The following is a 12,222-nucleotide window of genomic DNA, read 5'->3' on the forward strand; positions in this document are numbered from 1 at the left end:
CTTCTTGCAAAGCGCATAACTTCTAAAATGGTTTTCACTCCATTTTAACCCTTTTGACAGGTAGTGTTGAGGACAAGGTTGAGATTATTTGATATCAACTGGAAACATTCTCCGCTTGTGCTTGTTCGGGAAGTATTGTGCTGAATAAACTATTGTTTTTTTTGTTAATTTGACAGTTTATAGGATCACCTGATTAGTCAATGACAAAGGTGGTGTTTAGAAACAGGGTCCTGCCACAAGAGGGTAACATTTCGACTCTAGGTAAAAGCCTGTTTTTGTTCCTTTTTGGTTTCTGAATAAGCTCAATTCTACCTGTTTGAAAACTTTGCAGTATTAAACAGTACTTGCATAACTACTGATTATTAATTCCAGACTAATTGACTGCTTTAAGCAAGGCTTGCATAGTTGGACAATTTATGAAAGTTCTGTATTTATTTATATTCAAATTTTATAGTGGATTGGTTCAAAATAATCGGAGCAAAAATTATTTAGAAATTTAACATTTAAACTCGAACATGACGCTTTTCAAGAAGAATTCGGTACTTACGTGTTATCCCGCCCTCACTCAAGAAGTTTGATCTGTATGCCCTGTCTACAACCGGTGTTTGTGTTTGCACTCTCAGATAATCAGGTTAGCCCGAGTGGGATAAACTACTATGTAGGTATATTTTAATGAAATGTTTAATATATAGAGTTGGTTAGGTATTTAATATAATGCGTTCTGGGCCGCCTGCTTTCCATAATTTTGTGTTGTAGTTTCCATATTTTTTTTTTTTACTTAAGTATTATATTTTCATAATATTTAGATATATTTTATTATGATTAACCTAACTTCACTTCTTGTGTGTGGTCGGGATAACACGTAAGTACCAAAAATCGTTATCTTCGCTTGCCCTGAAAAAATTGTTTTAATTATCTCTTTATTAATTAATCGGCTTATCCAAAATTCGATATTTATTTGAGCATTTGCCAGAGTATTATTTTTGTTTAACGTTTTTTTTTCAGACCCTTGTTACTTGACTTCGTAGTGCGCCTTTAAGAGGTAAATAATGAGAACAGTATATTGAAAGAAGTCGCTGAGGTGTAACAAGCAATTTATGCAAGACGACGACAAAACTTCAACATTTGGTTCTGAGATTTTTGGCAGTCTAAAAGTGAATTAATTTAGTGAAGTGAAGTGAATTGCAACACTTTCTGTTTCATATGCATTTATGGCGGCAAAAGATATCCGTCATGATAAGTCATAGGAAGTGATGGAGTGAATTTTAATTTTCTTTTTGTAAGGAATCATTCTTAGAAATTCAATTATGCATTCAATAATGATGGTAAGTACTACTTCATTGTCTTTTCTACTGTTTAGAATGAATGACATTTAGGTTCGGGTAGAGACATGACGGTAAATATTGAGCTGTCCACAATTCTGACCTACCAATAGACTGCGATCATACTACTCGATGCCTTTTTTATGCTCTTTTTGAATATAATAATCGCTTTTGTCGCAAATGCAATTTTAAGCCCTTTACGTTCCTTCAAAGGAACTTCTCTTATTTTAGATATGGTTTATATACCTTTTTTAGCGTCACTCTTGTTAAAGCCGGTTTACCCGTAAAAACAATCCTAAATAGAGAAGGTTCAAGCCTTCCCACAGTGTCAACAGTTACCAGCAGCCCTGCTGGTAATTTGGTTAAGGCTACTGGTTTGGTTCATTCCCTAAAAATTCACTTGCTTTTTTTTAGAGTTGTCTTATTTGTATTTTATTTGTTTATATTTTTATATCTTGATTTAGGTGACAGGTTAGAAGTTATTTGTATTATTTATTATATTTGAGTTGTATAAACATTATAATTGCTGTTTGATAAAGTAAATTGCATTATTATTGTTCCTGTTTATAAATGCTGGCACCTATTGCTGGTGAATAACCCCTATAAATCAGGGTGACCAGACGTCCCGCATTGTGCGGGACAGTCCCGGATTCCGAAACCTCGCCCTGCATTCGAAAACGTCCCGCAAAATGTCCTGGTTTTTTAAAAAGATTCAAAAAGATTAAAACATTTTTAGATTAAAAAAAAATATAATTACTTTAATAAGTTTAATATTTTTTCCCATATATTCATAAAAATATTTTAATCTCAATGAAAATGTTTTGATAAAAGCAGACACAGGATTTGCCCTATTGCTATTAAGTGTGATTTATTGTACTATAAGGTAAACCCCTAGCCAATATGCTTGGGGCAGCTTGCCCTCCCTGCCCTTGAATGGCTCTGAATTCAAAGTAGGCTATATATATTTACACTCTAGGGTGGGGGGGGGGGGGTGTTCAAAGTTCTTTTCTGACACAAAGGAATGTTATAGGCTATTTGGAATCAGAAGGCTATGAAATTCTTTGGTATGTCCCGTATTGGGTTTGTCCCGCAATTTTGGTATGTCCTGCATTGGGTCTGAGAAAATCTGGTCACCCTACTATAAATAGCAAAATATTATTTTATAGATTATATTATTTATATTATTATATTATTTATATTATTATAATTTTTTATTATATTATTTTTTATATTATTATATATTATTTATATTATTATATATATAGATTATATAGATATTATATTATTATATAGGCCCCATATTATTTTAATCTTACAGGCCATAATGTCCCCTCCTATATTATGTTATTTTAAAGTTATCCTATTTACTATTTTATTTGTTTTTGTTATCCTTATTTTATCTGCTTAATTTTTTATATCTAGAAGTATGTGACAGGTTATAAATGTCATGATGTAAAAACGTATTATTTTTATAATTGTGTTGTATATGTACTTTAAATGACGTATGACAAAGTATAGTTGCATTATTTTGATTCCTGTTTTTCAACACAGGCAGTTGCTGCCAGTGGCGTAATTTCGTAAAAATCCTGGGGGGGGGGGGCAAAGTTGGAGCCAATTTTCCAAAGTCAAGTGGAAATGACAGTAAAAACTATAAAGGTAAATTTCTACTAAAAAAAAACAAAACTGATCTATTTCTGTTGATGCTTGAATTATGCAGGTTTATTTTAGGTTTTGACAAGATTTTGGAAGAAACTAAATCTCAGCTGGGGGGGGGACTGGGGTCTGGGGGGGGCAAACCGAGGTCTGGGAGGGGCAATTGCTCCCCTTACCCCATAGCAAATTACGCCCCTGGTTGCTGCATGTGAATAATTCCTACCAATGGCAAGTTAAGTGATATAAGATCTAGTTCAGTGAATATTGACTGAAGTGACCCCCAAGCAAGCTAGTGATTAGAGAAGGCACATAATTAGAGAAATAGTCCCAAAAACTACTAGACTACACAAAATAAGTAAAATTCTGGATGGGAGGGGGGCTTTAGTCTATCTTTGTGAGTAGTTGAGTTAGGTGGGTGATACTGTCAGGAATTGATCTAGAGCCTCAATGATCTCCTGGGGGTAAATTTGCAGTTTATAACATAATATAGCTAGAATGACAGTGAATCTATGACTTGATGCTTTTTTGTTACCTTACACAAAAGTTGTCAACACTAGCCAAGGTTTTGAAAAGGATTAAAAACATTCCATTAGTTTATAAATAAATTATTCGAAAATTATATACTCATAAGGCGCCTATTTATAACAACACAATTCCACATTTAATAGGCAATTCTAATCCAAAACCTTTTTAATAGCGTTTGTATTTTATGTGTGTTTTCTCTGCAATAAACTTTGCCGTTGCATAACAATTGCCCTGAATTTGTCGGAAACCGTCAGAATTTGAGCTGACATGGAGTTTACTTTTCAATCCCTAGCAATGAGCAAGACTAGCAATGACCATGTTGTTCATTGCAGGAAATGCTTTTACTTCAAAGCAAGTTTACTTGGATTCAAAGCAAATTAACTGGATATTTCCAAGTGTTTACTTACTGTAATATTTTACTTCAATAAGCCATTCTAATTCAAAACGTTTTTATAGCCTCTATATTTAAAGATGCGTTTTCTCTTTTCTCTACAATAAACTTTGCTGTCGCATAACAGTAGCGCTGAATTTTCAGGAACTGTCTGAATTTGAGCCGTCACAGAGATTACTTTTCAATCCCTGGCAGTGACAAAGGCAAAGCTACGTTATTCATTGCAGAATATGCTTTTTTTTCAAAGCAAACGCTAGATTACCTGGATATTTCTTATATTTTACTTACTGAATTACCTAAACACTTACCCACTAGTATCGTACAACTATACTGCACAAATAATAGTATTAGTAGAATTAATTACCACAATTTACAGTTTGACCTTCGGCTTAATTTTTAAAAGCACAATCCTGTTGAGGTCTACAGAATTTAAACCTGGTCGAGTGTTTTTTTTTTGTTGCGTAACTGTTCGGGTAGGGTAAATATTTATCCCACAACTAAAAAGCTTGTAAATAAATAAAAAATATTCCAGATAGGGACTTGTAATTTAACTTTAGCAAATAGAATCAAATAGAATAGGTTTAACATAAAAATTAACCTTCTAAACACATTATGGGCACAGTTTGTAGCGATAGTCCTTGCAGTGGCCTTTTTGCAGATGCACGGACCCTGGTCGTCTTCTGGTGAAGTGAACGAGGACAGAGAATGCAGTTCATGCCGGAACGTGAAACTTAAGTGTCTGAACTACTTGTAGACTCAGTTCTGGCAATATTGGACTCTTATCTTTTGAAGTTCTTGAGGAAGGAGTTAATGTGTACTCCAACTCTCAAATTAGGCTTCCTAAGGGATAGTACCAACTGTGTGAGGATCTGTCGGCGCTGGAATATATTTCTTGACTTCTTGTTGTGCTGACAAGTACTCCTGTATTTACGCCTGCAATATCTTGCATTGCAAAGAAGGTTGCAAGTGGCATATTTCTGATCTAAGTTTGACTATCTCCGGCCTGCCTGAAGTTGTATCTATCATGTTTGTGTTGTGCGTTAAAGAGATTAAAGTTACTGTTTTGTTATTCTGAAGCACTTGCAGTGCAATGTTGTTCTTCTTAGCAAAATCAAAGCACGAGGAACCAGTCTCACAATCCCTGTGTGGCATAAACACTGAAGGGAGCTCTTGCATGATCTTGCTGAGAGTTCCTACTACCCTGGATGACCCTTGAACACCATGCTATTGTGATATAACATTGTAAGAGCGGGTATGTGAAGTTGGTGGTGGCTTTATGATTGTTTCATTCTGCAGTATTTACCAATAAACATACCTACAAGCTTCTTCCACCGCCTTGCAAGAGGAACGTCTTCTTCATCGAAAGTGATCAAGGTCTGGGGTTACTGTAAAGGAACTTAACTTCCAGCTGACGCTGGAAAATGACTGATTCACAGAAGATTCTTAGTGTGGTATACAAAGATTACATAGGACCACAATGGCGTAGCCCTAAGGGTTATTAAGAAACTCACAAAATAAAAGTACGTGGGGTTATTTTATACCCAACCCAACTAGTAGAGGAAATCTTCCATGGAATTTCAAAAGGATAGCCCCTCGATAAAGTGAATTTGTTATCAGTGATAAATCTACCAATCGAGAAAGACCACTTGAATTTTAAAGGTTGTACTCTTTCATTGTTAATTTTCGCAATCTAATACACAGCAATCCAATAACCATATAATAGCTTTGTTTTGGATTAGAATTGCCTATTAAATGTGGAATTGTTTTATTATAACTAGGCACCTTTTGACTATATTACTTTTGAATAATTTATTTATAAGCTATTGGTATGTTTTTAACCATTTTTCAAAACCTTTGCTAGCATTGATATGTTTTTTGTGTGGTAACAAAAATATGATACCTTTGGGGCTCCTTTAACGACTCAAAACTCAATTTGCCCCAGAAGTGATTATTCACTTACCTATCTCAGCAACGGATAAGGGTATGAAGTTAAAACTTTTAGGGAATGTTGGCGAGTATATTGAGCTAAGGCAAATACTAAGGCACTATGAACATCCAAGTTTTAAAAACTATACCTACAATATACGCCTAGCTGAAACTTTTGAACAACTTGATTAACATTCTGGTAGCTAGAGGGGTGTCGAATCAAAAGAAAGTAGGTTTTCAAAATGGTCTATCCGCAATATCCCAGGAACTGTTAAGGGTATTACGTCCAGACTGTTTGGGAAATTTGTGAGGATGTTGAACTAAATAAAAAGACCATGTGTTTCCAGGTGTCAAAATTGCGTATCTGCAGTATTTCACGAATGGCAAAGGTTATTAACTTGAAACTTACAGGGCATGTTGAGGGGCATTTCGTACATATCAAAATTGGCTTAACTGAAAGAAAAAACTCAAAAATAGCTGAACAAAAAATGTGGTACGGTCTCGCTTTCTAGGGCTTGATAAAAGAAAGTTGAAGATAGCTATGCCATGTTCAATGAATGAAGACAGATTGCCAAAGATTGGGCTTTTTAGACCATCCAACCGGGGCCAAAAGAAAAACACGTCGTTCCCAAATGGGGTTTGAAGAGGTCATAAGGAAGGATCAAAAGAAAATTGCAACTTCATTGGAGGGGATAAAGAGTGAAACTTTGAAAGGATTGGAGGGGGGAGAAGCGTGTGGAGCGGTATATATATATATATATATATATATATATATATATATATATATATATATATATATATATATATATACATATATATATAATCAAAAATCGGATTTGTATTGTTCTTTTCTGCTCGCTTGGGCCACCAAGAGAGGGTTTAGCCGTCGGCCTTGCAAATAGGCTACCGCTCGCTTGGGCCGGCAGCTCGGCATACAGTTGCGACCTAACTCCTATGAACCCTGTATTGATTTCCTCTTAGGTGGCTTTCACACTAAATATGTAATTTTCCATACTAAGTGATTAAGTTATGTTAGTTTAAACATAACCGTTTTTATTTGAACCAGTACTTTTACGCTAGGTTAACGTAAAAAACAAAAACATAAAATCAGTATAATAAAGTCTAAAATCATCACAATCAACATAAGGAAACTCTTCTAAAAACAAAAAGGGGGAAAAACAAAAAGGGGGAATATATATATATATATATATATATACATATATATATATAATCAAAAATCGGATTTGTATTGTTCTTTTCTGCTCGCTCGGGCCACCAAGAGAGGGTTTAGCCGTCGGCCTTGCAAATAGGCTACAGCCTTCGCTACCGCTCGCTTGGGCCGGCAGCTCGGCATACAGTTGCGACCTAACTCCTATGAACCCTGTATTGATTTCCTCTTAGGTGGCTTTCACACTAAATATGTAATTTTCCACACTAAGTGATTAAGTTATGTTAGTTTAAACATAACCGTTTTTATTTGAACCAGTACTTTTACGCTAGGTTAACGTAAAAAATAAAAAACTAAAATCAGTATAATTAAGTCTAAAATCATCACAATCAACATAAGGAAACTCTTCTAAAAACAAAAAGGGGGAATAATAAAGATGAAGATTCAGGCTCCGAGCAAGCGTGAAAGGCTTTCTGGGAAAATTTTGTTCACTTATATTTAAGATTTAATAAACATTCAGAATTTCTATTTTATTGCTACTATGTTAATATTTCCTTAACGTAAGTTTACGTAACATAAAATTAAAAGCAGAATCAGCCAAATAGGTATGTTAAAATGATCAGCCAGTCGGTTTAATCCATTGCCTCCCCGCACAAACATTTTGGCTAGTGACGCCTCTGATCGGTAACAGACTAATGGTTCGTTTACACATTGCGGAAATTCATGTGGATTTAGCAATCTGTGTGGAAATTCCGTCCGTTTTCGTGCTAGAAAAAATCTCTAGCTTTCCGCAACGTTTTGGTCAAATCAGGACGGAATCTTGGCAATATTTTTAAATGAATAAAATCATGAGTATGGACTTTCAGAAACTACACGATCTTATGACTTTGTTTCAAGGCTACCCCAGCTTGTATGATCCTGCGCACCCAGGCTATAAGAAAACTAAGAAAAATTGTGTCATTTGGCTCTCTACTGCTCAACGGCTTTCAGAAGAGGGTAAGAACATAGGTCATGCTGTTGCAATAATTTGAAATCTTTGCCTTAAAACGCAGCGTTATTTTAGCCATAGTTCGAACAATAACGGACAGATTTCCGCAATTTGTAAACGAACCATAAGTACATGGGAAGTAATTGCTCGCGTTTCTTAATCCCAGTCTGTTATCTCTGTGCACTTACATCATTGGGCATTTCTTCGATAGTTGTCAATGATTTCAAATTTTTAAATTGTCTTCTTTAACCTTTATTTAACCTGCTATGATAATCCCCCCCCCATTATCACGAAAAGAGAATCAAAATAAATAAAGGTGTAAAAGTAAATACTATAGGATAGTGTACACCATACATTCTGCGTAGTGCGTATATTTTGAAATGCAGGTAGAATATTCCAAAAATCCTTCTTTTCTTCATTATTTTTATCGTTCATACTATTTGACTGCTTAATTTTGCATGTGCGGGGATTTTGCGCGGATGGAGCGAATTTCAGGGGGGAGGGAATTTTTCCTGGGGGATACACCTACCATCCATTATTTAGGCCTTGTTCGGCACTGGATGATAAAAGTGTGAATAGAAAGTTGAGACTGTTGATTTTTGTGATCTGGACAAAATTATTAATTTGGGATTTTCGTTTTTTAGTTGATTATGAGAATTTAATAGCTAATTATGTAGCGTGAAACAATTTTTTCAAAATAGAGTTTGGACAAATGGCTTATTTTGTTTCTCTAATAACATGGGAAAACCCGTCAAGTGTTACTCAAATTTCCGGTCTTGTTAAAATAAATGTTTATATTCATTAACTGGTTTTTATTCATTTTTCATTTTGTATACCTTTTTGAAGTATTTTGTTGCATCAATATTTACAGGGGGGGGATGCCCAAGTGTGAAAGCTCCCCCCCCAAACAAAAACACTAGGTACGGGCTTGATCCTGCGCTCAACAGAGCTAATTGCAATTAATTACAATAACTTATTGAATGAGCTTAATTATTGTGCTCTATTGAACGTGGTTTGAGCATCAAAACTTTGAAACTAACCAAAAATATTGTTAGCTTATATTGATCGACAACTATAGGCTAAAAAGAATTTTCTTTCTGTAAAAGGAGGAATTGTAGCTTATCCACAATAAGCAAGGTAATAATTTCATGAATTTCAATAAGCGCTTTTGAACATAATTTTTTAATTGTAATTGCCCATTGAAGCAATAAAATCACAAAAAAAAAACAATTACAATAAGCTTAGTGAACGTAGGGTGAATGTCTGTCTGTAGTCTTGTCCGAAAGAAATTCAAACCGCTAAATCAGTAACTTCTTTTGTGACTGGTTTCAGTTGTGCGACTCTTGACTCGTTTGCTAATGTATGTGTAGAGTATGGAGAGGGGGATAGAGTAATGGGAATAACAAGGGGGTAAGATGGCTGCCAAACCTCCAGGGAAAGATTTTTGAGTTTACATAAAAAGGCATATAAATCCTGTCATTGAGGACTGAGGCTAGAAGTGCTCTTTTGAATGCTCCTCCTCCCAACGGAAACATTTTTCTGTTAACCCTAATGATCTGGTCTGTGCCCTTACATTATTTAATTCCTATTTTTAAGCTGCTTATGTTAAGTTCAAAGCCTTTGTAGTGATTCATATTTTATTTTAATCTGTTTAGTATAGCATACTCTTATCTGGTATACCATACAAGGGTAGGACGTTCACTAAAGCTTCCTTATCAGCTAAATGAAACACCTGTTCGTAATTATTAAAACTGAAGACTCGGATGACTCAAAGTCAATTCTTAATCTGAGAGTGAAAATTTAGTCGACGCATCCTCTCCCCTTCCTAAAACAAATGCTTTTTGGGACTGTTCTATTAACCGGGCTCTTTTATATAGTGTTAGTTTGGTTAATGCTAATGATATAAAATAGGATAAATATATAATAGTTTAGAAACAAATTTGGGCTATATGTTTGCACATTAGGGGGGGGGGGGGGCAAAGCATACCATATATTAAACACGTAACATAACTTGGTAAAGTTCTACCAAATCATATTATTGAGTTAGGAATAAAGTGAATACACCATTCGATGCCTTTTTTTTTATGCTGATTACGAATATAATAATCATTTCTATCGGAAATGAATTTCAGCCCCTCCCCTATATATTCAGGGTTAGGTTAGGTTGTAGAAATACATACCCTGAATTGGCATATATAGGGGGGGGGGGCTGAAATTCATTTCCTATAGAAATGATTACTATATTCGTAATCAGCATAAAAAAAGGCATCGAGTGGTATATTCACTTTATGCATAAGTCAATAATATGATTTGGTAGAACTTTACCCATAACTTAACCTAACCTAGGTACCTTTTCCCCCCTAAACCCCAAAAAACAACAATTTAAATACAGTTCTTGCCTTTGTTTACATTCCAGAAGGCATTGTAAACCTGTTTTCATCAAGCATCTCGATCTATTTCGTGACTGGTATGCATTGCCTTATTCAAAAAAGCCCGGTTAATAGAAGAGTGCCTGTTTTTTTTTTCCTAAAATGTTATGTACACCATCATTTGAACTAATAAATATGATCATGCTAAGTAATTTGCTTCCCATAAAAATCAAGCTAATGGCTGTGTAATTACTGCACTAACTCTTGTGACTTTTCTTGTAAAGGAATTCAATCAGAGCTTTCCTAGAGCCACTAAGTATTCCCATTTTTCAAAAATCAAATTCGCAATGGGGTTTGGGCCTTTCTTGCGCCTTGGGAAAAATCTTCATTAGCTCCCCTCCCCCTGTCTCCCAAAACTTTTCAGGCCGAGTTTCAACAAAATTTTCATTTATTTAAATCTAACTTTTCTTACTTTACATGGGAAAAGATATCGGAACAGTGAAAATTTAGGATTCATTCCTTTTAAGTAACAATGGGTTTATTTAAAAAAAAAAAAAAAATATACATCATCGATTCCCTGAAGCAATGATTGTGCGGGAGAAAACCCACCTAATAAATCAAAAAACCAAGAAACCAAAAAAAAAAGAAAAAACAAAAAAAGAAATAGAAAAAAAAAAAAAAAAAACATAATTAGAGCTCAAATTACCGGACCCGAAAACCAACGAACCACCAAACAACACCCAACAAAATTATAATAATTATAATCATATTCATCTGCAACTAAACCCTCCTCAAAAACAAAACTTAAGTGGCGTGGAATAATCCATTCAAAATATACACATCAAAACAATGGTTCTTTAGCGACTTACGAAATTCCTGCAAACCCCCGACATTCCTCAAATCCTCTGGCAAACTCTCCCAAACTAACGGAACAACATGGCGACTTGAAAACCTAGACCTAGACGTGACCATAGCTGGTCTTCGCACCAACTGAGAAGATCGTGTCAAATGATCATGAATAGTAGACGCAAGACTAAACATTCCTGAAAAACATGATGGTAACTCCGAAGCTAAATATTTAAACATAAACAGAGCATTATAGAATACACATATTCCTGCTAACAGTAGAATTTTATACTCGCGGTAAAGATGCCTCACCGATACAGATATGTCAATGTGATTACCATAAAGAACTCTAATTGCCATATTCTGTGTTACGCAGAGCGGATGGAGGTGAGTTACGAATGTTTTCGACCAAACCATACAACAGTAAATGAGATATGGGTGAACCATAGAAAAATACAACATTCTCAGAATTTCACACGGAAAAAGATACCTAAGTTTACGCATAATACCAATATTACGAGACAATTTGCTGTTAACAGATGCAATATGGTCTTTAAAACTAAGGCTTTCATCAATTATAACACCAAGGTATCTAGTACTAGTAGATCTTACAATAGTATGGTGCCCTACTTCTATATTATTAATCCATGGATAATGTCCAGTAATTCTACCATAAATCAAAAAATTCGACTTATTATGATTCAGTTTCAATTTATTTACTCGCATCCACTTTTCAATCGAAGAAATACCTTGTTTCAATATAGTCATCAACTCATTTTCAGTTCTAGCAGCTACGGTGAAATGGGCATCATCAGCAAAACATGGTAGAATTCCTTTTGTACCGTAAGTATCAAGGTCTAAAGAACAAGACACATTACTTGAAGCTCTACAAAGGTCATTAATATAAACCAAAAACAACAAAGGGCCCAAAACGGAACCCTGGGATACTCCAATCGAAATATATTCAATTTTAGATGTAACTCCATCCATCACGACACACTGAGTCCTTCCACTAAGAAAACTAACTATCACAT

At 34.9% G+C, this 12,222-nt stretch overlaps 1 protein-coding gene across 1 annotated transcript in view; it reads left to right on the forward strand.

The window, feature by feature from the left end:
- The window catches only part of Invadolysin (leishmanolysin-like peptidase, invadolysin), a 185,279-nt gene that overhangs the window by 15,522 nt on the left and 157,535 nt on the right, over window positions 1-12,222 (forward strand). Inside the window, exon 2 of the mRNA XM_089106746.1 lies at window positions 1,006-1,325. Within this exon, the coding sequence (XP_088962872.1) occupies window positions 1,308-1,325 (18 nt within the window). The 5' untranslated portion in view covers window positions 1,006-1,307. The remainder of the gene's footprint in view (window positions 1-1,005; window positions 1,326-12,222) is intronic.

This window comes from Artemia sp. Qi Xiang Cuo, chromosome 21, assembly GCF_049724085.1.
Source record: "Artemia sp. Qi Xiang Cuo chromosome 21, ASM4972408v1, whole genome shotgun sequence".
NCBI lineage: Eukaryota > Metazoa > Arthropoda > Branchiopoda > Anostraca > Artemiidae > Artemia > Artemia sp. Qi Xiang Cuo.